Genomic DNA, 26,866 nt, shown 5'->3' on the forward strand with positions numbered 1-26,866 from the left:
CCATAGTTAGTCTCTGCAACTCCTTCCATGGGTATTTTGTTCCCCCTTTTAAAAAGGAATGAAATGTCTATATTTTGGTCTTCTTTCTTCTTGAGTTTCTTATGGTTTGTGGGTTGTTCTTCCTGAACTTCTGGACTAATAACCACTTATCAGAGAGTGCATACCATGTGTGTTCTTTTGTGATTGGGTTACCTCACTCAGGATGATATTCTCCAGATCCATCCATTTCCCTAAGAAAAAAACAATATTTTAAAAAAATAGATTATCAGGCTAGAGAGATGGCTCAGCAATTAACAGGACTGACTAGTCTTCCAGAGGTCCTGAGTTCAAATACCAGCAACCATATGGTGGCTCACAACCATCTGTAATGAGATCTGATGCCCTCTTTAGGTGTGTCTGAAGACAGCTACAGTATACTTATAAGTAATAAATCAATCTTTTAAAAAATTAAAATAAAATAGATGGTCATGCCTTAAACTGTTTTTACTACATTTCACAATTCATACCATTTAAGAATACAGTTGTCCCTCAATCTCTGAATGGTATTGGCACCTGAACTCCATGCAGATACCAATATTCTTTAGATACTTAAATCCCTTATACTATAAAATGTTACAGTGTTTGTAATATCTGTCACATATATCCTTCCATACTTTTAGTTGTGTCTAAATTATTTATAGTACTTAATAAATGCTGTATAAATAGTTTTCATACTGTATTGTTCAGGAAATGCTTACCAAAAAAGTCTGTGCTTATGTACAGGAGCATTTTATTCCATGTATTTCCAATATGAAGTTGGTTGAAACCGTAGATGGGAAACTCAAAAGTGTATAAGGCTGACTGTATTTGCAAGTTCCTCATACATAGGACAGGCACTTTGATGCCATCTATTCACTTCATTCAAGCTATACTATTGTTTATTTGTATTATAAATATCTTATAATTAAAATGTAACCTGTAACTTAAAGATGATATACAGTAATGAGTGAATAGCTAACCTCAGTAACTAAATGAGTGACTACAATATATATATAACCAGATGTTTAAGGCAGGGTGTGGTGGTGCACACCTATAATACAAGTGGGTCAATAATATAATTCCAGCACTCCAGAGGAAGAGGCAGGAGACTTAAGAATTTTAGGTCAGCTTAGGGTAAAGGAGAGCTTATCAATAAAACAACAGCACCAAAACCCTACTATATTGCTAACATTACTTTCTTTTCTATAATGTTAATGAGACCTATCTAAATACAGAAATCATGTGGAGTTTTTGGCACACTTTTGAAAGGAGAATATAAAATTAGCAGTAAGGAGTTGGAAGACTGTTCCAGAATTTATGTATCTTGTGTTGGTATTTTTATCTTTACTAAACTGTTAAGCATATGCAATCTGAGGGGTTTTTTTCCACATTGCTTTGAAACTGACCAAATACTCTGCTTTATATAATTGATTCATTCATTAGTAATCCATAGGGTTTATCAGCAATATATCTTGTACAATCAAACCACTGTTTGGTACATAAGTTTCCTTCAGAAAATGATGGTAGATTGTAATTTCATTGTTCCTAAGCAGCATATACAGTATTATATGTCTACTATAATGTAGGACACATTTTGTGTAAGAGCATAGTGTGGTTTTGGAGTCAAGCAAATCTTGAAACTTAACTTTACTTACTAAATTTAATGTGACACAGTAGAACCTGTTCTACCTTTGTTTTTTCATATCTAAAATGGGGTAATACCTTCTGTATTTTTAAAGAATAAATTAGAAAATTACTGTAATTAGCATAAAGTAACCACTCAATTATAACCTCTCATTGCTACTTAATACGCTGTTTTTTTTAATCAAACTGAAATATCTTAGTTGTCAGTTTCATACACTTCATTATGTATTTTACTGGCTCCTACCTTTTCAAAAACAACAAGTAATATTCTATTTTACTATTTCAGTCAAAGAAAAATAAGAAGAAATCAAAGTCAGATGCTAAAGCAGTGCAAAACAGTTCACGCCATGATGGAAAGGAAGTTGATGAAGGTATTTGAGCAAGGGAAAGGCCTATAGAAAATATTTAACTTTCTAAACTGAGGTGTGTGGTATAAAAGCTGCATTTGTTTCACTTAATCTTGTATGTAGCTCTTTTTAATTGCCATAAATTTTATCATAAAGATCTGTGACGTTGTTAAGAAACACTTTGGTTATCTAAATCATTTAAGCATCTAATACTGCTTATTTATTCTTTAAATTTATGTTAGCTCAATATTGTGAGCAATTGAGAGGCCATTCATCTTGTCTTTGTTTCCTAAAAATATGGTTTGGAGTTTCCCATTTTTCTTAAATATACCATTCCTAAAAGGCTATGTGCAAAATTCTTGAATAAGCCATTTATTATCACACCCTAAACTCGTATCAGGAGCAGTTATAACTCTCCTGTCACTTCTACCCAACAGGATAAAAAGATAAGAGATGATTCTTTTCTGTCACTTTTTCTAAACTGTAGTTGACACATTTTGTTAAAAACAAGACTAGAATAAAAATAGTTTTTTTGCCTAGTATAACATGAGATTAGGATAAATTCTTAGGGTAAATTAATATAATCAGCACTCTTGGTTTTTTGCTTAATATCTAAATTTATTATATCTGTCCTACTCCATTTTTTTCCCCTCAAAACTACAACTTTTTTTGTCTTCCCCTTACTGAATAACATCTTTTTTCTCGGGCTATGTCAGGAGCCTGGGAAACTAAAATTAGTCACAGAGAGAAACGACAACAGCGTAAACGTGATAAAGTGCTGACTGATTCTGGTTCATTGGATTCAACTATCCCTGGGATAGAGAATGCCATCACAGTTACCACCGAGCAACTTACAACTGCATCATTTCCTGTTGGTTCCAAGAAGAATAAAGGTATATTAGTGGAACATAAGAGTGTACATCAAATCAAACTCCTTTAAGTGAGATGTACAAAATATGTCACAGTCTTTTTGAACTGCTAACTTTATGCTGATATACCCTTCTTCATGAGAGTATTGTGAACCACATCATGGTTTACAACATAACAGCAGTGTTGTTAATATTGCCTAATGAATGGCTTATTAAATTAAAATTTGCCTTTCTGCCTTGAGTCACATTAGAGAATGTTGTTGCTTCTTTTCCTTGTGTGTGTTGCTTTGCCCCAATCCTCTTACATCTCCATTTCTTCCAGTGGATAAGACATTGATTAAATGGAATATTTATCACCATTCTGCATGTTGGGCACTTTCATTCCAAGATGAAACAAGCATGTTCTGGTTAGTGCAGGTTCTGTCTATCCACCCCAGTTTTTTTGTTTTGTTTCTGGCAATTCTATAGGTATTAATAAAGCTTAACCAGAATTTCAAAGATGATTGAGCCAATGTCCTTCCTACCAAGTACTCAGATGCGTAAGCAATCCAATACTGATAGCTACTTCATGGGAGCACTAGTTTATTTCCTTTGTCTTTTGTTAGTGACCTCCCTGTTTTCTATCCTTCAGTTGTTAGCAGATCACCTTCTTAACCTTCCTTTTTTTTATTATTATTTTTATTTTTTGCCTGCTGACTCACTGAAATTGTTGCCATAGTACAGTAATGAGCTTTCCTTATTCATTCTGCTGTTGTATATTATCAATGCTTTGAGTATTTTTGTTGGTGACTCTTACTGATTTGGGCATGCCTTCCTTGCTTGTACCTTGTGTTTCATGAAATTTGAGTTAGTTTGGTTTGGTTTTGGTACATTGTGATAATTGTGCTTATTTTGTGCCAGAGAATTGGAATTTTTATGTTAAAACATGAATTCTCACTTTTTAACCATATTTCCTATGTTATAATCCCAAATGTGGCAACGGTTTTCTTAAATTGGTGTGCTTGCTTCTGGGATTATTGAAAAGGCAGCTCATGTTGAGATGAGGCAAAGTTGAATCCAATTTCAGAGTTCAATTTTTCAGTTCCTACCTAAAAGAACCTTCAGAATTCAGAAGCATTGCAGAATAAAGGTCCCTACTTACATTTGGGCAATTTTCTAGGATTTGTCATTTTAATTGATTAAAAAATGTGCTAACTAAAGACTCAATTCCCTGTGAACATGTGAAATATGTTGTAAAATCACTTTTTTCCAATGTCAAAACTGGCACTTGAAGGAACAATTTATTATAGATCAAAATTGTATGTTCCGCCTGATTTAATGTGCATAGTGGCCTGTTTAGTATTAAATACATTTTATTTCTATTTCAACCCAGGTGATTCTCATCTAAATGTTCAAGTTAGCAACTTTAAGTCTGCAAAAGGAGATTCTACACTTCAGGGTGAGAGAAATTACATGACACTTAACCTGAAGGCCTATCAAAATAGAAACTTGGTTCCATGTCTCTTTTCTCACATGATGTTAAAGGAAAGAAAAGGGATTAAAGTTATTTTTAATTTATAAATTAATATGATTGTAGTCCAGAGAACTTGAAAAATGGAAAAGGAAGATCATTCACACTCAGGGTTTGGTATGTTGTAGCTCCCCTACCCCCGACCTCTGCATATATAAAAACATTCAGTAGTAATTTATGTACAGTTCTGCTTCTTGCATCATTTAATCCAAGAGAGAAGGATCTTTGTTGGGCATAAATGTAATGTGGGCATGTTGGGATAAAAGGCTTTATTCTGTATCTTAAGGAAATGTAGTTCTTATAAATTTTAACTTGATGGTATGAAATGTTATAATGAATATAGTTGAAGGTTCTTGAGTGCTTCACAAACAAAATTACTCTAATTCATTCATTCATCATCACTGCAGGAAGAGCAGTATACCAGCCTTAAAGCAAAAGTGTGAGAGGAAAAGCACCTTCTCATTTTGTGCTTGGTCTTAACACCATTGCTTGCTCTATGCCCTCATGCCTCATGTCTCAATCCTGGCAACCCATCTAGGAAGCTCACTCTGTCTGTCTCTCTCTCCCTCTCTCTCTCCCTTCTTCTCTCTCTCTCTCTCTCTCTGTCTCTCTCTCTCTCTCTCTCTCTCTCTCTCTCTCTCTCTCTCTCTCTCTCTCTCTCTCTCTCTCTCTCTCTCTCCTCTCTCTCTATCTCATGCGCGCGCATACACTCAAAGCCTGGACTCTATCCTTGAGGTCCTGACATTCATTTGGTCTTGGCTGATGCCATAAAGTCTATTTAAATTTCTCATTTGGTTCTAATATGCAGTCATTATATGTAATATAATATACAAAAGTATATCTAAGGAAAGAACATATAACTAAGGAGAAGTCTTCATTTTCATAGTGGGTGAGTATTCAGAGTGTACTAGATGTATTTTCAGTTTGTCATTTTGCCATTGAGAACATCGCTAGTATGCATGTTCTGTTGACTTTTAAATTAAGGAATCGTTAGCCAGGCATTGTGGTGCATGCTTGTAATCCCAGCATACTGAGGCAGAGGTAGGAGAACCATGAGACTAATGTAAGCTACATAGTGAGACCCTATCTCAGAAACAAACTTGAAAACCATGTAAGAACTGCATAGCTTACCTTTTTATACTCAGACTTCTTAAAGGATGCTAAGAGGGAAGGAAAAAGTACTAAGTACGTACTGATAAGCTGAGCTATCACAGACATACAAAATTACCCCATTTTTAACACAAAACCATATATCTGTTTTTAATCTTTACTTTCTCTTCTTTAAGTTTCTTCAAGGTTGAATGAAAATCTTACTGTCAATGGAGGAGGCTGGAATGAAAAGTCTGTAAAACTCTCCTCACAATTGAGTGCAGGGGAGGAGAAGTGGAACTCTGTCCCACCTGCTTCTGCAGGCAAGAGGAAACCAGAGCCATCTGCTTGGACTCAAGACACTGGTGATACTCATGCAAATGGAAAAGACTGGGGAAGGAATTGGAGTGATCGCTCAATATTTTCTGGCATTGGTAAGAACTTTTAGGAAAAAAAAATTAAATCATTTAAAATTGGTAATCTGATACAGCTTGAAATTTTCAAGAATTGTGAAGGAAAGCAAGTCATTAATAGAAATAATCCTAAACTGGGCATGTTAGTAGTATTTTTTCCTGCAGTCCTAGGCTGGAGGTCAGAATGTTATCCTCAGTGGCATAATGAATTAGGGAATAGCTTGGGCTATACACACGCACACGCACACACACACACACAAAGAAACACTAGTCCTGCCATCCAGAAGTAATAGTGATAATTATCTTAGATTCTTTGCACAGAACAGAACAACTAACATGACTAACATCATTTACTTTCTGTGTAGTGCTTTCACATTCTCTATCACATTTGCTCATCAGTAGAGCTAACTGATAAAATTATGTGATATATGTATTTTTTTTAAAGATTTATTTATTTATTTATTTATGAGTACACTGTACCTGTCTTCAGACATATCAGAAGAGGGTGATGGTCGTAAGCCACCATGTGGTTGCTGGGAATTGAATTCAGGACCTCTAGAAGAGCAGTCAATGTGCTTGCTCTTAATCACTAAGCCATCTCTCCAGCCCGTAATTGTATATTCTTAGCGATGTCATATGTAATGTGTGTGTAGACATAATAGATTTTAGCAGTTTGAGTCTAAATAAAAATAGTAAATACAAGTACTAGAGAAGTTTTATAGCATCCATTTTATAGTCTGTAAATGCCTGTTATTATTTTTTCCTGGATTTTAATGGTAAAAATTAATAGTTGAGTAGCTTGTTTCTACTGAAAGCCATTAATCTTTTAAGCAATGTGTACTTATGCATTATAGAAAAAGAAATCTTTATTAAATATGGAAAATTGCAAATAAGGGGAAACGTATTATCACACTACCCAGTGACTACTCAGTTTTAGTATTTGTTTTTCTTCCTCCACTGTATATAATTTTTGGTTTTTACAATAAACTAAATTGAGTATGTATTTTTATGTTTCTTTTTCCCCATCCCCAAACTGATAAGAAAGGTCTTACTTGTTCATATAAGCATGTTTACTTAATGGCATTGTGTGCTACATTATTTAAATATAATATAGTTTACTTACCTATTTTTGCATCATTCTGTATCTGACTTTTTAAAAACTATTTTAGGTAATGTTACATTTAGTGTATTTTTTAGGATAGATTCTTGGGAATATCTGGGATTAAAGAGAACATGAATGTGTTTAATGTATTGTCATTTACTCTCACACTTTCATCTTCAGTGTAAGTGACCATTTATCGTATTCTTACTTACCAAGGTTGAACTTGTTTTTTCAGTCTTCCGTTTTGAATAGCATAAATTATTTTGGTTGACTTTTAAATCACTGATGCAGTTAGGCTTTTTTTCCATGAATTAATTGGTCGTTTCTACATCTTTCACCTGTTACCTATTCATGTTCTTTGCCGTTTGTCTAATGACCTTATGCTTCTTTTTTGGCTTTTTAAAATTGAATTATAATTCCTCATAGAGTAAATAATTTTTTTCTTTTATTTTTGGGGGGTTTTGGTTTTTTTTTCTTTTATTTTTGGGGGGTTTTGTTTTTATTTCGTCAGAGTCACCATGTAGCTCTATCTAGCCTAGAAAACTGTTTACAAGGCTGGCTTGGAACTCATGGGCAATTCAATCTGCCTTCTAAATGTTGGACATAGAGTTGTGAGCTACCATGCCACACTTGAACATGCAGTTTTTTTCTGTTGTACTTAGGAGAAGTCTTTTTTATACCTTAGCTTAATTTGAGTAATATTGGATACTAGGAAGTTCTTAGTTTGTTGGAAAAACAAGAAAACAACAAACAACAAAAAAAAACACATGTCTTCCTTAGCTATGAGCTTTCCATCCTTTTTAAAAGACTAATATCTCAACAAGCAAACTGTGATTCATTCACTAATTCTATTTCAAGTTGCTCTCCTCGCCTTACCTTTAATGTCCAAAAACTATCTAGAAATACAAAAATCTGTCTACAAAGATAATCTCTAAATTCCTACCATCGTTTTCAACAAAAAGAACAAAATTGCCATAATAAAAGTATCCTTTTATATTTAGTAAAAGAAATAATCAGCTTTTATGGAATAATGTTAGGAACACTGACCTTGTAATGTATTTCTAGTTTATTTACAGAAGCTATATAGTTTAACTGTTTATTAGAACATGGATTTAGGTAGTGTTTTGGTTAATATTGTTACAGATAAAATTAGCAGCCAATTAGATAGGCTTCCCTAGCTGGATTTAAAATTTTGTTGAAATTGAAAGAGAACTGTACTAAGTTTGATGGGTGGTTGAGGAGGTGTGTATGTTCCTTAGAGCACAGTCATGTCGAGTAACAAACCACCTTTAAAACTGCATCCTTGATGGTTTGTCATTGTGTAGACATCATGGCATGTACTTAGACACTAAGAACCTGGGATGCCACTAGGTCTGAAAGTCTCATAGGGCTACATAGCATGTAGCCCACTATTGACCAAAGTGCCATTCTGTTTTCAGAAAAATACTTTGAAAATATTAAAAAGATAACATGGTATAGTAGAATAAGAATAGACTAGTTCAGACAGACCTGATAGGAGTTTATGGACATTAAGTTATATAGCCTGAATGAACCTCATATTTAAGTAATTGTGAGAATTGATTGTAATGAATGTCAGGCACCAAGTTTGGTGCCTGGTGTAAAAGTACTTGCTTAAATTATGATAGACATGATTGTATAGTGGAGCGAGTAGGCTTGGAAACAGTTATACCTAAGCAATTTTCTAAGTATTGGCAAATTATTTGCTAACTTTAAAATGGTCTAGCGGGGTTGCTGTAAGGATTAGAACTCAGTGAATAAAAGAGCCATCCACATAGTAGACACTCAGTAAATAATAGCTATTGCTATAATATTGGTTTTCATTTTTTTAAGATCTTTAAATATTGCTATCATAGTTTTAAATCTGTACATCTTTCAAGTTCTTTGCAAATTGAAGGTTGCAAGTGACGTTCTTTATTTTGCCAGCTGCTTGGTCTAGTGTGGCTAGGGGGATGAGTGCCTCTCAACAGAACTCAGCTTCTTTTGCATCTCTCACACTTAACTCTGCTGTCTCTGGTATGTGAAAACAGTCTTTCGTTCAGTTAACCAAAACATTTTTGTTTGATTTTAGTACTTGTTATGTAGAAAATTGATTAGCATCATATATTGCTATCAACATAATTAATATATGTAATAGCAAAGGTCTTTTTAAGTTGTAGGGGACATCTAAGTCCTTATGTGCCAGTGACGTAGAGTCTGTGGTCTACCACTGGCAGTTTATTAGTATAAATACGTCTGGAAGGCCTTCCCTTTAGGGTTAGGACAGTAGTTCTTAATCTTCCTAATGCTACAACCCTTTAATACAGTTCATGTTGTGATGACCCCCAACCATAAGATTATTTTCATTGCTACTTCATATAACTGTAATTTTGCTACTGTTATGAATCATAATGTAAATACCTGTTTTCTGATGGTCTGTGAAAGGAATCGTGACCTACAGATTGAGAACTGCTGAGTTAGGACATGCTTAGTACACTCCACCAAACTTCTGGTTGAATTTGTCATATTCTATTGACTTACTTGTTATGAATTTATAAATAAGCCTGTCTTTGACACATACACAGTAGCTCTTTTAAGAACCTGTTGATTCATAGTATACACTATAAACTGTCGATCCAGCATCACTTAAATGGATAGGTCTTTATTAATCAGCAGAACCTACATATATTTATCAAATATTATATAAGTAAGGAGGCACTTTGATTTATACTACTTGATTCACAAAGCTTCCTGTGGACTTCCTTTACTAATGATGTTATTTCATGATGTCTGGAACAGTAGTCTAGAATGGGTGTTAGCAGACTCTTTCTGTAAAAGCAAATACTAAATAGTTTAGGCTTTGTGGGCTACGCTGTCACTGCCATAACTATCAACTCAGCTCTGCCGTGATAACAAGAAAGCAATCGGAGATCAAAGACAACTAAGTATATTGACTTAAAAACACAATTCATTTTCTTTAACCATTTAAAAATATGAAATTTTTTTTTTGTTAATTGGCCAATTGTGGTTGGAGTTGACCTATAAGATGCAGTTTGTTAACTCCTCGTCTGTTGACCATATTTCATTTCCAGAATAGCAAGTTAATTATTTCCTTCATTTGATGACTATACAACACTATTCAGAGAAAGCAGTAGGAGCTACTGAAGTAATAGTTATGTTTATGCAAGTTGAGTGGCTAATATGCTAAGTATTACCACATTTATAGGGTGATGTGCTTAATTTGACATTAAAATATATTACCATTTTGAATATATAATTAGATAGACAGTAACCATTAGTGAAATGCTAGCAATCTCATCTACATAACTAAGTGGAAAATGTAAAAATTAGCTAAAGCTATGATGGAAGGAAGTGATTATTAGTTTTATTTATACTAACCAGAAACCTATATTTCTTAACAAGTTTTTCCTGTCAGTGACTCTGAATCCAAGTTACTATCAGAGTCACCTAAGGACTCTTTAGTGCACATGAAATTTGGATTCAGAAGGTCTAGCACGTATATGTGTGTGTCTCTGTACACCTGATAGAATGCTTTAATTTGCATTCTAAAATTAATTTGTAGCCGTAGAACAATGGGTTTTGACCTTACTTTCATGGACTTTTATGCCTCAAAACTATTTCCAGATTTTTGCATAAAAAGTTCTGGACATTGGGCCACCACTGCTTGCATTGGGTTCCTAAGAAACTGTGTAACCCCCACTCTCAACCCTTTTCCAACAACTAATCTTAGAAAATAATATTCTTTTCTTTTCAGTTCATCTGAACATAACTCTAAGTCTCCAGCAAAGTCTTCTTTCTGACTTTCCTCTGTCTCACCTCTCTAGTTAAAGCGCTTCTTTAACTTTCTGTGGCCTAAAAGTTGAGCTAACTCAAACATTTTCTAATCGTTTTTCTGAGTTCTAAGAATATATGCATACCCTGAAGCATCTAGCATTAAGATTTTTTTGGTTTACTTCTTAACCTTTTAAGAAGAAAAGTGGAACTTTTTTCAGCATTTTGAAATTTGCAGACAACAAGTCAGATTCTAACTGTTGTGGAATGGTGGTGTTGAATCAGTTATTATGCTCAATTTAAAATTGCCCTCAATTTTACTTTTCCTTTTCATTTAACTCTTTTGTTATGTCTAAATTTTCTTTTAGGAGAAATAAGAAATAGAGACCATGTGAAAAGTTTAGAACTTTTGTTATGAAACATCCTTAGGAAGTTCCATTTTTAATTTTATTGCATTCGTTTTTCATTTAAGGATCTACTGCTGAGCCAGTTTCTCAGTCTACCACTTCTGATTATCAGTGGGATGTTAGCCGTAATCAACCTTATATCGATGATGAATGGTCTGGGTTAAGTATGTCCTTTTAAATTTTTTCAGTTACTTCTCTCAGAATTTTCTTTTTAGCACCCTGAATTCATGCTTTATGTCTTAATTTTAATCCTAATTTCCCCCCTGTATAGGTCATAGTAATATAATTTAGCACCAACTATGTACTACCTGGAACTTGATTCTGAATACTTGTGGAACTAAAACTAACTTTCTGTAATGACTAAGGCAGTGTTATAAATCAGTTCTGTAACATTAATTTTTTAGTTTTTTCTGTTTTAAATAGTTTTATTTCTCTGGTTAATATAAAAAAAGAAATAGACACTATAGCTATGGCTTTGAATTAATTGTGATATATGCACATTTTTGTGCTAGTTGGCAACCACTTTCATAGCCTAATTTCCAATAGAAACATGTTTAAAAGAATTTTAAAGAGAGAGAGAATTGTGTCTCTCTGTGTGTGTATGTGTGTGTGTGTGTGTGTCTGTGTGTGAGAGTGTGAGAGTGTGAGAATGAGAAAGAGAGTGACCTGGGCATTGTGGCACCCCATTGTGCCAGGAAGCAAAGGCAAGGCTGATCTCTGTGAGTTAAAGGGCAGTCTAGTCTGTGTAGGAGTTCCAGTCTGACAAGGCTGCATACAAGATCCTGTCTCAAAATAAAAGTAAAAAGAAAATAAGAAAATTGTCTCCATATTGAAAAAGCTTACTATCTTCATTTAAAATTACAAACTCACAAGGTACCCCCACCTCCCAGAACTCCAAATTTCAGAATTTATCCTTTCCTCTGAATTTTTATGTCACATTCTTTCCTTCCTTGTATATATTCCTTCATTTTGCTCCCTATTTTAGAAAAGAAAGTATAGATTTAATCTTTTGTGTAAAAGTTTTTAAATAATTTTTTAAAATTATCTTCTGGGTGTTATTTTTTTTCTCTTTGACTTTATTTTAATAGGCTTTATTTTGGTTTTGAGTTGAAACCTCCTGAAAGAGAAACCTTACATATGCGTGTAGTTCTTGGGGGGAAGGTCTAACTAAATAACCCTTGCTAGTCTAAAACTCATAGTGATCCATCTACCTACTGTGCTTCCCAAGTATTGGAATTAAAGGCAAGCACCACGGCCCCCAGCTACTGCATGTAGTTCTTTGTAGAGTGTTTAGTGAACTGTATGATGAAAGTAATGATTTAGTAATAGTAATGGTGATGAAGGTAAGCACAAACCTCTGCACAGGACTGGGCCCAGGTTTCTGCATCTCACTTAATACTTCAAACAATTATATTAAGTAGATACAGTTTTTCCTCACATTTTTTAGATAAAGGAATTGAAGCAAAAAAAAAAAAAGTGTAATTTTCTACAGGCTAGTTAAATGGAAGAGGAGAAAGATTCAAACCCTGCTAATCTTGTGCTTGTTACAGACACAGTGAAAATAGTAATCACAAGACATACATGTAGGCAAATGCCACTACACATAAAAATATATAAATGGGAAAAATAAAATAAAAATAGTTAATAGTCATCATGAAGGCAAGCGTGTAACAGTGAATAAAGCAGAGTCCTTAAAGATTGAGATGGGGTTAGAAAGATGATTGGAGAGGCCCATATTCAAAGATGAAAAAGATGAGATCAAGACTGACTTACTCAGGGCTTAGAGAGATGGCTCAGCGGTTAAGAGCACCGACTGCTCTTCCAAAGGTCCTGAGTTCAAATCTCACAACCACATGGTGGCTCACAACCATCCATAATGAGGTGTGATGCCCTCTTCTGGTGTGTCTGAAGACAGCAACAGTGTACTTATAATAAATAAATAAATAAATAAATAAATAAATAAATAAATAAAACAAAAATAAATAAGCATCTTTTTTAAAAAGACTGACTTACTCTGTGTCTCTGTGTGTGTGTGTGTGTGTGTGTGTGTGTGTGTGTGTTGGGAGAAGAGGTGCACCTTTAATCCCAGCATTTTGGAGGCAAAGGCAGGAAGATCTTGAGTTCAAGGCTAGCTTGGTCTACCAAGTGAGTTCCAGGACAGCCAAAACTACACTGAGAAACCCTGTCTTCAAAAACAAACAAACAAAAAAAAGAGTTGTTTTGCTGTGTTGTGTTGATGTTTCTCATTTTGTTGCCCAGTTGGCATCAAATTCCCAGTCCTTGAGTTGTAGAATTACAAGTGTGTACCATGATTCCCAACTAAGAGTACTTGCTTGGAAAGTTTACTTTTAGTCCTGGGTTTAGAATAGAGTATCTATATTGAACTATAAAATAGAACAAATAATTTATTCTGCATATTTTGAATATTTTTTAGAAAACTTTATAAATTACATCAGGGTGTATAAGGATACAAAAGCAAAGGTTTTAAAGACAAAATAATCTATGCTGCTTTAGTAAAAAAAATAAATAAATAACCATGTCTCTACAGTACAGAACAAGGGAGTAATTACAGGAGAGCACCAGTAAGGATCTGGTTGCTGAGTTAATGAGAACACTGAACTAGCAGCCACAGATTTCCTGCTGGACATTTTTACCTTACCTGCATGAAACTTTTAAATATGAAAAATCACCATTGGCTGCTAAAGAAATAGTTTGAAAAAAGAAAGAAAAATTATATTTAAAAGTGTGTTGCTAAGATTCTAGATGCTTAAAGCAAGGTGTGGGAAGATAGTTTAGTGGGTCAGGGCACTTGCCTCTAAGTTTTTTTTTTTTTTTTTAAAGATTTACTTATTTATTATATGTAAGTACACTGTGGCTGTCTTCAGACGCACCAGAAGAGGGTGTCAGAACTCATTAAGGGTGGTTGTGAGCCACCATGTGGTTGCTGGGATTTGAACTCATGACCTTCTGAAGAGCAGTCGGTGCTCTTACCCGCTGAGCCATTTCACCAGCCCCCTGCCTCTAAGTCTTACAACCTGGGTTTAAGCCTTGAAACCCACATGATAGCAGAGAACTAATTCCCACAAGTTGTCCTCTCATTTCCACATATGTAAACATGAATATACAAAAAATGAATTACTAAATAAACATTAATTTTATTGGAAGGGGGAGTCCTGGTAGGTCTAAAGAAGTGGCTTGGGGGCTAAGAGCACTTGCTGCTCATATAGGAGACTTGGGTTTAGTCCCAGCACACACATAATGACTCACAACTATCTGAAATCTAGCTCCATGGGACCTGATACCCCCTTCTGGCCTCCATGGGCATAGCACACATGTATACACATAAAATAAAAATACAGAAAAATGTTGGGTGGTAGTAGTACACACTTTCAATCCCAGTACTCAGGAGGCAGAGGCAGGCAGACCTCTAACATCATAGCCTGCCTGGTGTATAGAGTAAGTTCCAGGACAGCCAGGGCTACACAGAGAAATCCTATCTGACTCAAGAAAAATATGTATATTTTTAAAAGCAAAGTGTGGAGGTACATGAGTGAAATCCCGATAGTTGGGAGGTAGAAGCACTTGGAAGGAAGAAACAGAAGGATCAGGGATTCAAAATCTTTTCTTGGTTACAATCAGTATCAAGTTCAAGGCCAACCTGAACAAAATACTATTGTAAGAACATTTTTATACATAATATGTATCAAGAATACCATCTTTATATTGTCTGTACCATACTGGCAGTCTTCTATGTCCACAATTTCTTTTTAACTTATTGTCTCTGAATTTTATTTTGGTGTATGTATATCATGTTTAATGTGTCTTTTTTTTAACTCATTGAATTATTATACTCATTAATTATTACTCTTGAATTTATAGAATGAAATATAAAGTATATTATGGTTGGTTTTAATATCAGCTTGCCACATATGACAATCAATAGTCCTTTAATTGTAGGACAACACTTAGTTCATAGGGTAGGGTACTTCAATAGTCCGAATCTGGTGCCAGAAGCCTGGAATGTTCCAGGAGAGCCTCTGGCCCCTAGTCTGTGATGAAAGCTTGGAAACATGGGGTTTGCTGTGAGTGAATGGAGCAGCAGCAGCAGGACAAATTAACTCGGTGACAAGAGGGAAGGTCAAGAGAGCAAAAGGCTATTCAATGGAGTATTGATACTGTGTTTAAACACTGGAGAGTGTCTTTCAAACATAGCTGTGTTTCATTAAATCATAAACCCTACTGTTTACAGGAATTCTGGTAAAAAATAGTTGATCTCCAGATTGAGGCTAACAATGCTGTATATGAACCTAAAACATTATCCCACAAGATTAAATGAAGAGATGAATTCCTTACCTATATATATAGTATGTATATATATTGTAGCTTTTTTTAAAGGCATCAGCAGACTTCGTAAAAAAAATTGCAGTAGGGAAATTATCCTGTTTAATAATCCCAGAGGCAGAGGTAGTTTGAGTTTAAGGCTAGCCTGCTCTACAGAGAAAGTTCCAGGACAGCCAGGGCTGTTACACAGTCGAGGGTGGGGAGTGCTTGCCGAGCCTGCACAAAGCCCTGTGTTCCAATACTATCACTACCAAAACAGACAAAAACTGCATCGTTTATTAGTACAGTAACCTTTGAACCTTGAGCACTATTCATTGGAAAATCTCTGGGTAATGTTTGGATTTGGGTTATTAAGTAGCTTTTGTTTGATCCCAGTTAATTAAAAAAATTAATCTTACTCAGTAAACAAAAAATAGCATAGGGTTTTATGTAGTCGGCACAGATTTATGCTTCTGTTAATGTTTTTACAGAAACTGAACCAGAGTGCAGTTGTTTCTCAGACTTGAAAGCGATCTATGCCTTTTGAAAAGTAATTCACTAAATATTAAAGTAGATTTTTATTTATTTATTTATTTTGTTTGTTTGTTTTTTGAGACAGGGTTTCTCTGTATAGTCCTGCCTGCCCTGGAACTCACTTTGTAGACCAGTCTGGCCTCGAACTCAGAAATCCACCTGCCTCTGCCCCCCAAGTGCTGGGATTAAGGCGTGTGCCACCACCACCGGCTTAGATTTTTATTTCTTCCCACACACCCTATAGTATTCATTGAGGAAATGTGTCATATGTTAGTAGTATGCTGCATATTTAGTTGTCTAAACTGTACTTGATAGTTTCTGGCAGTCAGTCTTAGAGACAAGACTAATGGATAAAGTTTTCAAAGTTTTTCATCAATGAAATTTTAATCTCACAGTGAAGCCCCACAAACAATATTGGTAACAAATGTTTGGTATAAGATGAGCAGCTCCAAACCATCTACTGAATGTATTTGTGCTTATAAAAACAACTCTATGTTTCTATATTTAAGATGTATCAAATAAATCAGAGGTGGGATGCAACTATAATGGGCAAGGCCCTGGATTGAATCCCTAGCATTTAAAATAAAAAACAAATGTATCTCAGAGATTTCTCAGAAATCATCAGTTTTAATTATAAATGCCTAATGTCACCATTGATAGTGAAAACATTAGCTGCCATTTGTTGAATGCTTATATTGCTATGAGCTACTGCTTTAAGTGTATCTTATATCATCTTGTTAGCATTCCATGAAGTTGATATAGAGCTGCTTAAGATTAAGAAACCTAGCCAAGGGGCTATAGAGATAGCTCAGCAATTAAGAGCACAGGTTGCCCTTCTACAGGACCCAGATTCAATTCCCAGCACTCACATGGCAGCTCACAACTGTCTGTAACTCCAGTTCTAGCGGATCTAGCATCTTGACATAGACACACGGGCAAGCAAAACAGCAATGTAACTAACAAATCAGTCAGGAGGTGGGTTTGGGAGGACTACACTTGCTTGATGGTGCACTTAAGGCAGAGGCAGGCAGATATCTGAGTTCTAGGATATCTAGGGCTTCATTCGAGAAACCCTGTCTTGAAAAGAAAGAAGGAAGAAAAATTAAGCAGTCACATTGATTAATGAACATTTGTTTGACAATAAGCCCCTGTTCTTAACCTCTGTAGTAATACTCCAAAGTACTGACTGCCCGGCTATGATGATAAATTTTGAGATGGAAGAAAAGGCTGTCTTGAGTAGCACATTTGACACTTGTAATCACTTGTTGCACATTTTCTTGACTATAAGCTCTGATTAATTTTGGACTTCTCACCCCTCTATTTTCACAGTCCCCTGTGGTAAAAATGTATCATTCTTTTCTTGTTATGCTTACATATCTCCACTGAGTAGTTCAGACTGTTGGCTGCATGTGAGAGTGGCTTCTGCACACAGCTTATAAACTCTTGGATGGACCAACTTAACTCTGGTTCTACCACATAGTTAGAGCTTACTAAGGAACGTCTTCATGAGGGGATGGAATTGGCAATCCTGAGAAGATACTATTGATATGTGTCTTCCTCACATAAGTTTGGGAACACACTGTGCAGAATAGTTTGTTTTTGTTTGTTTGTTTGTTTGTTTTCCTGTGAGCATTCTCAGATCATTCTTTGGTTTTCTCAAATATGTATTAAAGCTTTTGTGAAGATCTGTGAGTATCTATCTCCGGCAAACAAAAAGTTTACTTGGGAAAATTAAAATAGCAAAAAGTAACAATAAGCATAAAACATGCAGATGTGCCTCCTTGTTGCTAAAATGTATGTCCAAGTCATGTTTGGCATTATCCTAGGAATGGATTAGTGGAATGGTTTAGAAATTCCGGAAGCAATAGAGTGCATATGAAAGAAACCTTAGTATTTGGTATTAGTAGCATTAAGAAATGATGGGAAATTGTTGGACTCCTTACAGTTAAACAATGCTAGGAATACTTATTGACCAATTGAAGTAAAGTCTAATCTCTTATTTAAGTCATCTTAAATAAAAGTTGACTGTAAGTGGATACCATAAGGATGTGTGTGGGCGTGAATGGTTTAGAGGACGAGGGAGCCACTTAGCCACGGGAAGTGGAGGCTTGTGCTTCCCTCTAGCATTGACCAGTGAGAGTTTCCTAAGTAAAGTGGCAATTCCTTGAGAGACAGGAATTCAGAATGCTAGGATAAACATATATTTAAGACTAGGGTACTGGCCGGGCGGTGGTGGCGCACACCTTTAATCCCAGCACTTGGGAGGCAGAGGCAGGCAGATTTCTGAGTTTGAGGCCAGCCTGGTCTACAGAGTGAGTTCCAGGACAGCCAGGGATACACAGAGAAACCCTGTCTCAAAAAACAAACAAAAAAAAAAGACTAGGGTGCTGAAAGACCTGTAGGTGATGTGGATGCTTTTAGAGTCATCAGATAAGAGGCACTTGCATCATCTGAAAATGTTAGGAGGGTGCAAGTATTAGAAAAGGAAAGGAAGAGCTTACATAGTCTGTTGTGATTTGGTAAACCTGAAGAGCCTGATCTTGAAAAGCTTACAAGAAGAATGGGACAAGTATATTATGAGGGTATATAACTTTGGTACTATTATTAAATAAAGCTTAATTCTGTACCCTAAAAAAATAAATTGGTTATAAAAATATGGCCAGGTTAAAAACAGACAGAAGAAAAAGTGAAGATTTAGATGACTGACAAAGGAGAACATTAATAACTAATAAGTATGTCTTGTGGTGTGTCTAAAAATTCCACTGAATCTTTTGCTTAGCAACATTTGGACAATGTTTCTGCTTTTTCCTAGCTCTTAAAATATGCTTGGGGGAAAGAAGAATAGTTTAAAACCATATAAAGAATTTTTAGTGTTTGGATTTTAGCTTCTGGCAGAGTAACAGATAACTAATTCAAATTATTATCTTTTAGATGGTCTGTCTTCTGCTGATCCTAGCTCAGACTGGAATGCACCAGCAGAGGAGTGGGGGAACTGGGTAGATGAAGATAGAGCTTCACTTCTGAAGTCCCAGGAACCAATTTCTAATGATCAAAAGGTAAGTATTTGTTAAAGAGATTAAGGAGAATTCTAGGGCACAGAGGCAGGGACTTTTGAGTCTCGGGAAGGGAGGTAGTATTGAACACCATAAGAAACAAAGTGGTTAGGCCTAAAGATTGTCAGTGTACTTACTTCCTTGTAATTTAGAGCATTTTCATTACAAATTTTGGAATCAGGGTTAAGGGAATCTGTGGAAGAGCATGTGCTGAGCATGTACAAGGCCCTGAGTTTAGTCCTCACTATCAAAAAGATTAAAAGAATCCTGGACTTCAAGTCATATTTCATAAAGTTCAGTAGTTAAGAGATTAGTATTAGGGTTTGGAGAGATGGCTCAAGGGTTAAGAATACTGGCTGCTCTTAGAGAGGACTGGATTTGATTCCCAACACACACATGGTGGCCTACAACCATCTGCAACTCCAATCCCAATCCAAGGTATCCAACACCTCAGATACAGGAACGCTGCACAAACAGCCAAAATACCCATCCATACACATAAATAATTTTCTTTAAAAAGAATATTAGCAAACGAGGTTCAGGGGAAGAAGTAGATAGAACTGGAGGAGAGGCAATGGATGACAATGGTGCATAGTATGAGGAAGGATGGGGGATGCTGGTAGAGATTTTAGTGCAGATGTGGCAGACTAGCTACCGCAGAGCCATAGATTCTAATGCAGCCCTGCATTCTGCCGGTAAGTTTAGACAATATAAAAATGAAATTTGCTTGTATAAACTGATGTGGGAAGGGCTGAAGAGATGGCCATACAAGCATTGAGGACCTGAATTGTTGAATGCCCAGAAGTCACATGAAGCCACACCTGGTAGCACACACCCTTCGCCAAGATGGGATGTGGAGACAAGAATCCCAGGAAGCACTGAGCCAACTGGGCTGGCGTATATGACATTAAACAATAAAAAGATTCTATCTTAAGATGGAAGACAAGGACTCTTTGACCCCTATGCCTTGGTACAAATGGGTCTACAGTCATATAAACACAGATGTGCAGACACCCATCTGTATACACACACCAGGAAGGAAAAGCTGTAGGCCTTGAGATGGACTATGACTTACCATCCACTGCATTACTATATATGTACAAATAAGAAAGTCAAGAATAAAGTTTAAGATCTAGAGAGTGGTGTGGATGTATGTGTGCAGCTCAGCTGAGCTCAGCTGCTCAGTGGTAGATCCCTTGCTTAGTATGTATGCAAAGCCCTGAGTTTAATCCTTAACACTGCAAAGACAAAGAAAAGGAATTAAAGCTATATTCAACAAAATATGAATAGACACTGGAAATGCACTAATCAGTAAGCAAGAGCTGAGTGATACTGTATATTCCTGTAAAATTTTATGTCTCTATAAATCTCTAGAAAAAAAGTAAATGTACACAAAAATTCAAAGTAGTGGCCCTCTCTTGGAATCTAGAGTTTGAGAGTTGTTGATTTGGGGTGGTTTTGAGAGAGCCTCATCTAACCCAAGCTGGCCTTAAAGTCCTTATCCTCCTATTTCCATCCAGTGAGGTTTTTTCCAAATTTTTATTGATTCTTTGAGTTTTACATCATGTACCCAAGTCCCACTCATCTCCTTGTCCTCATATCTGCCCTCCAGCTTTGCAACCTCCCCCACAAAAGAAAATTAAAAACAAAAACATAGAAAACATCTTGTCATGGAAGCATATAGTGTGCTTGTCTACAGTGTACCTCTCTGTCCACACATTTTTACTTGCAAATGTTCATTGCAATGAGTCACTGGTCTGGTTCTAGATCTCTGGCTTCTGTGACATCAATATTGGATCCTCACTGGGACCTCTTCAGTTAACCTGAGGTTTTCCTGTGTCATGGCAATCCTATAGCTTTGGATCAGCAGAACCACCCCTTTCATGAGCTCCAACACTTCACAGATGATAATAGACTGGGGTGGGCCAACTCAAAGCCCTTGATCTGAACCTGGGTGGTAACTGAGGTAGTCGGCCTACTGGCTCTCCCACATTGGCACCACCAAGGTGAGTGCTCCAGCTTTGCCTGGCTAACCTCCCCGTTGCAGGAGGCAATGGCAACTCTCCAACTCTCATCCACACCCATGTCTCTAGTGCATCTGCTCCATCTGGGTGTTGCCCAGGTGAGGTGCAGGGCCAACTCTAATGATTAATGTAGGGGACAAGGAGCCAGGAGGGCATCACCCCAGTTCCCAGAGCCCATTCCACCTCATGGTTGGGTAGCTCTACTGTACTGCCCCGGCAAGGTGCAGGGCCCACTCTCTCAAGTGCTGGAGCTGTTGAGAGCCAGAGCCAGTGAGTTTTTAAAGTTTTATTAAGTTTTTGTTAAGTAGCTTATTCTAGTGTATATTTTTGAAGATAAATAGCAAACATAGTGACTGAAACTATTTCACAATTGTTCTGAGTAATATAAGCTTAATCAGTTGGTTTTACTTCAGTATTTTATTTTTAACATCAGGTTTCAGATGATGATAAAGAAAAAGGAGAGGGAGCTCTTCCAACTGGAAAATCTAAAAAGAAAAAAAAGAAAAAGAAGAAGCAAGGTGAAGATAACTCTCACACACAGGTAACATACCTGAACAATGAGTGTTCGTTAAGATGCACCCACTATAAGTGGAAAGATGATGTATAAGCACTAAGAATATGTAGAGATAAACAACAGCGTGTGGACAATCTATAAAAATATGTGAGCGTTTGGCCTGCATGTATGTGTGTGTACCATATGAGTCCTAGGACCCACAGAGGTCAGAAGAACCCATCAGATACCCCTGGAACTGAAGATATGGATGGTTATGAACCACCGTGTGGATGGTGCTAATCGAACCCAGTTCCAGTACAAAAGCAGCAAGTGATACTGGCTACTGCCCTCTCCAGTGAGTTTTTAAATATGAAAGTTGGACTTTTGAATTTTAGACATGTTAGAGAATTGCTACATTATATTATTATAATAAAAATTATATTACCCTAAAAAAATCTATCAGTGATTTATAACTTTAAGACTAAATCAAATTAGACATGTACTTTTTATTATGAAATGGTGAGGTGGGAAAAGCAGCACAAGGTCACACGTAACAAAACAAATTCCAGAACTGCCTTTGTAGCTTCACCACAGACCTGGGCCCACTTCCATTTTCCTCTCTACCTACCCTCTAATCCTCTCCGGTGTTAACATTCCCCAGGAGCATGGTACCCATCTCCTGCCTCCAAACCAGCCACTACCACTTTTTGGTTCTTTCCATACTGCTAACTAACCATGACCTCCCATATACTTCAGAAGCAGTCCACCAAGATGGAGGCTGCCATCAGGCACCTGTCACTTTGCATCTGTGGCATTCCCTGAGTTACTGTGAGATCAAGGACAATATAGCGCCATTGTTTTTCACAAGCCATTTGGTTGAGAAGTGCAAGTGTTTCAAATGTTTTCTGAACTTATAAAACCAATATGCTTTTCTAAGACAGTAGAAAACAGAAGCCTTGGGAGTTGAAGGGTAGAATTTTGGACTCCATGGTCCTGAAGAAACCTGATCCATGTACTTAATCTTCATGCCCTGAATTCTGCCTGTTCCCCTAACTCCTCCCTAGTCTCTGACTTCCTAGAAGATCATTTCTTTATAAATGAAATGGTCAAGTTCATCAAGAAGATAGGAAGTTGGGAGATGGCTCATTTGCTGAAGGACCTGCTACACAAACCCAAAAACTTGAGTTTAAATCTACAGAACCCACATAAAATTCTGGATGTGGTGATGTGTGCTTGTAATCACTGTCTCAGCAGGGAAGAGCAGAGTGAGAGAGGGGCAAATCCCTGAACTATGTCCAGCTTCAGGTTCAGTGAGAAACATTGTCTCAGAAATTTAAAGGTGGCTGTCTGGATTTGGTAGTCCATACCTTTAATCCTAGTTCTTAGGAGTTCAAGGCTATGAGACACTGTCTAGAGAAGGAAAAACAAAAACCAAAAATCTACATGCTAAACTTAAATTCACATCAGAATTTTTAGTTGCTATTTAAACTCACTACTGTCATGTCACATTTCATAGAATAGCAATATTTGGAACTTTTTTTTTTTTTTTTTTTTTTTTTTTTTTTTTTTGAGACAGACAGGGTTTCTCTGTGTAGCCCTGGCTGTCCTGGAACTCACTCTGTAGACCAGGCTGGCCTCAAACTCAGAAATCCGCCTGCCTCTGCCTCCCAAGTGCTGGGATTAAAGGCGTGCGCCACTACCGCCCGGCTAAAATTTATTTATTTATTTTTTTTATATTTATTTTTATGTGTATGAGTACACTGTGGCTGTACAGATGGTCACAGTGTAATACACGGTACCTACCAGAAGAGGGTGTCAGATCTCATTACAGGTGGTTGTGAGCCACCATGTGGTTGCTGGGATCCGAACTCAGGACCTTCAGGAAGAACAGTCAGTACTCTTACCCGCTGAGCCATCTCGACAGCCCCCCGGAAGGAAACTTTTTAATGCCATTTTGTGTGTGTGAGTATGTGTATGTGTGCACACGCGTGTGTACACTTGCACATGTGTGTGGAGGTCAGAGGCCAACTGCTGAGAAGTCACTTTTCTGCCATGTGGGTTCTGGGGATCAGATTCAAGTTGTGGACCTGGTAGCAAGTAAGTACTCTCACTGCCCAGAAAGGAAAGTTTTGCAGTCATTCTTGGGCAATTGTTATAATAGTCACTAGAATATGACATTCACATGCATTGACATGCAGTACATTCTGTGTGTTCTTTATATATATAAGCATGTAATGTGACTTAGGATTATTTTGTTAAACTTTAAAAATATAAACAATGAAAATGGATTACATTAAAACTTAGATAGGACCTTGGAAATTTCCTGTGCAAACTTTTACAGCTAAGGGAATAAAGGAACAAAGAAACCAAGACATTTGTCCCTGAAATTACATGGCTAAAGTCATATCGTAACTGATTGAAGTTCTCTATATTCCCATTATAATTGGTATATATAAGCACATTACTCCTTGAAGTCACTAAATGAAATACTGTTTTTAAAGTCTTGTTTCCACTTGTAAATTAAATGCTAAGTTTATTCTCTTTTAGTTGGTCTCTTTGATCACAAAGGTTCCCATTCTGGGATTAGTGTTAGTATATGTAATTTAAGGGGACAGGGTTTGAGATAGTGTTTCATTCTGTAGCTCAAGCTGGCCTTGAACTTGTAGCAGTCTTCCTGCCTTGACCTCCCAGATACTGAGATTACAGCCATAGGCTCACCATACCTGGCTTGGACACCTTTGTAAGTGAAGACACCTTAGGGTGTCTTCAGGGCAATAAACAAAGTGGATTTTAAGCAATAAAGAATGATTGTTATGGGGCTGGCGAGATGGCTCAGTGGGTAAGAGCGCTGACTGCTCTTCCGAAGGTCCTGAGTTCAAATCCCAGCAACCACATAGTGGCTCACAACCATCTGTAATGAGATCTGACGCCCTCTTCTGGTGCGTCTGAAGAAAGCTACAGTGTATTACGCCACCGAAGCAAGCGGGGCCGGCACGGACAGGGCCAGCAGAGATCCTGAATTCAATTCCCAGCAACCACACACATAATGGCTCACAGCCGTCTGTACAGCTACAGTGTACTCACTCATATATATAAAATAAATAAAATAAGTCTTTAAAAAAAAGAATGATTGTTACAATCAGTTGTTATAGTCATCAAGAAGTTTAATATAATAAACAGCTTTCTTCTGCAGGACACAGAAGACCTAGAAAAGGACACTAGAGAAGAGCTTCCAGTGAATACCTCAAAAGCACGACCAAAACAGGAGAAAGCTTGTTCCCTGAAGACCGTGAGCACTAGTGATCCAGTTGAAGTTCTTATCAAAAATAGCCAGGTAACTTAAACAATAATAAAGTTTTGTTGCCTTAATAATTATACAATAATCAACATTTTACTAAAGTACTAGGCTAAACATATGAAATGAAGTGACCACAAGGAAAACCTGTAGAAAGCCAGGCATGGTTGTGCACACCCTTAATCTCAGCACTCAGGAGGCAGAGGCAGGTAGATTTCTTGAGTTCAAGAAAAGCCTGGTCTACAGAGTGAGTTCCAGGTACTACCTGCAGTTTCAAGAACCCACTGCCAATTATGAGACGGTGCTAAATCCCCAGTGCTAAAGGGGATTGCCATATCATGCTTTCTCCTAAAGAATAGAGGACCAAAGAAAAAGTGCTTTTACCAGCCACATTAACCCAAAGTATATACCTCAATGTGATCAGTTCAGTTTCCCAAAATGAAACATTTGTTTAAATTTTTGATAATTTCTTAAGTTTTTTTTTGTTTGTTTTTTGGGTTTTTTGTTGTTGTTTGTTTGTTTGCTTGCTTCAGTTTGTTTTAATTTTGTTTTCATTTGGTTTTGCTTTGTTGTTATTGTTTGAGACAAGATTTCATATAGCTCTGGCTGACCTTAAACTGGCTATCTAGCCAAAGCTGACATAAATTCCTGAACTGCCTGTCTCTGCGTCCCAATTGCTGGGATTTTAGGCATGTGCCTTTGTATCTGACAGTGACAATTTTTTTTAATCATCTGCCTTCTATGGAAACATTGATGAGTCAGAAGAGACTAATTTATGAAAGGTGACATGAAATAAAAATGTGGTTTCTAGGGGCTGGTGAGATGGCTCAGTGGTTAAGAACACTGACTGCTTTTCTAAAGATTCTGAATTCAAATCCCAGCAACCACATGGTGGCTCACAACCATCTGTAACAAGATCTGGCGCCCTCTTTTGGAGTGTCTGAAGATAGCTACAGACAGTGTACTTACATATAATAATAAATAATTTTTTTTTCTTTTTTTTGTTTTTTTTTTTGTTTGTTTTTTGTTTTTTGTTTTTTGTTTTGGTTTTTTTGAGACAGGGTTTCTCTGAGTAGCCCTGGCTGTCCTGGAACTCACTTTGTAGACCAGGCTGGCCTCGAACTCAGAAATCGACCTGCCTCTGCCTCCCAAGTGCTGGGATTAAAGGCGTGTGCCACCACCGCCGGGCTAATAATCTTTAAAAAAAAAAAAAAGTGTGGTTTCTAATTAGGTAACCTGCAAGTGGTAGTTTGAATGAGCCCCCACATAGGCTCATAGATTTGAATGTTTTAGTAATAAGAGAGTAAAGCTCGGGCTGGACAGATGGCTCAGCGGGTAAGAGCACCGATTGCTCTTCCGAAGGTCATGAGTTAAAATCCCAGCAACCACACGAAGGCTCACAACCATCCGTAATTAGATGTGATGTCCTCTTCTGGTGTGTCTGAAGACAGCTACAGTGTACTTATAATAAAGAAATAATAAATTTTTATAAAAAAAAAGAGTAAAGCTCTTTGAAGGATTAGAAGGATTAAAAGGTGTAGCCTTGTTAGAGGAAGTGTTTCATTAGAGATGGGCTTTGAGGTTTCAGATGCCATGCTGGATCCAGTTTCTCTCTGTATGTAGATCAGGATGTAGTCTCAGCAGCTGCTGTGATGCCATCCCTGCCACCATGCTCCCCACCACGATGCCTAACTCTGAAGCTGTAAGCAAGCCCCCAGTTAAATGCTTTATTTTCGTAAGAGTAAACAAAAATAGGATAGTTACTAATACACTGAGCCTTACTAAAATAAGGGGGCTAGAAAGTTAGCTCAGTGGTTGGGGAGACCTTTTGCTCTTGCAGACTAGGGATGGCTCACAACTGTGTGTAACTTCATTTGGGCATGAAGCACATGAAGCATATATATATATGTAGGCAAAATAATAAATCTTGGGGGCTGGCGAGATGGCTCAGCGTTTAAG

The 26,866-nt window shown here is 36.9% G+C and overlaps 1 protein-coding gene across 3 annotated transcripts in view; it reads left to right on the top strand.

Moving 5' to 3' along the window:
- The window catches only part of Mtdh (metadherin), a 64,354-nt gene that overhangs the window by 33,187 nt on the left and 4,301 nt on the right, over window positions 1-26,866 (top strand). The window contains exons 3-11 of one of the 3 annotated variants that reach the window (XM_031359695.1): window positions 1,949-2,033; window positions 2,726-2,902; window positions 4,251-4,316; window positions 5,675-5,911; window positions 8,937-9,026; window positions 11,254-11,352; window positions 18,974-19,098; window positions 21,553-21,660; window positions 24,806-24,946. In XM_031359695.1, the coding sequence (XP_031215555.1) occupies window positions 1,949-2,033; window positions 2,726-2,902; window positions 4,251-4,316; window positions 5,675-5,911; window positions 8,937-9,026; window positions 11,254-11,352; window positions 18,974-19,098; window positions 21,553-21,660; window positions 24,806-24,946 (1,128 nt within the window). The remainder of the gene's footprint in view (window positions 1-1,948; window positions 2,034-2,725; window positions 2,903-4,250; window positions 4,317-5,674; window positions 5,912-8,936; window positions 9,027-11,253; window positions 11,353-18,973; window positions 19,099-21,552; window positions 21,661-24,805; window positions 24,947-26,866) is intronic. The other 2 variants (XM_031359696.1, XM_031359697.1) reach the window with 2 other exon arrangements.

The sequence above is a fragment of the Mastomys coucha genome, unplaced genomic scaffold (assembly GCF_008632895.1).
Source record: "Mastomys coucha isolate ucsf_1 unplaced genomic scaffold, UCSF_Mcou_1 pScaffold7, whole genome shotgun sequence".
Taxonomy (NCBI): domain Eukaryota; kingdom Metazoa; phylum Chordata; class Mammalia; order Rodentia; family Muridae; genus Mastomys; species Mastomys coucha.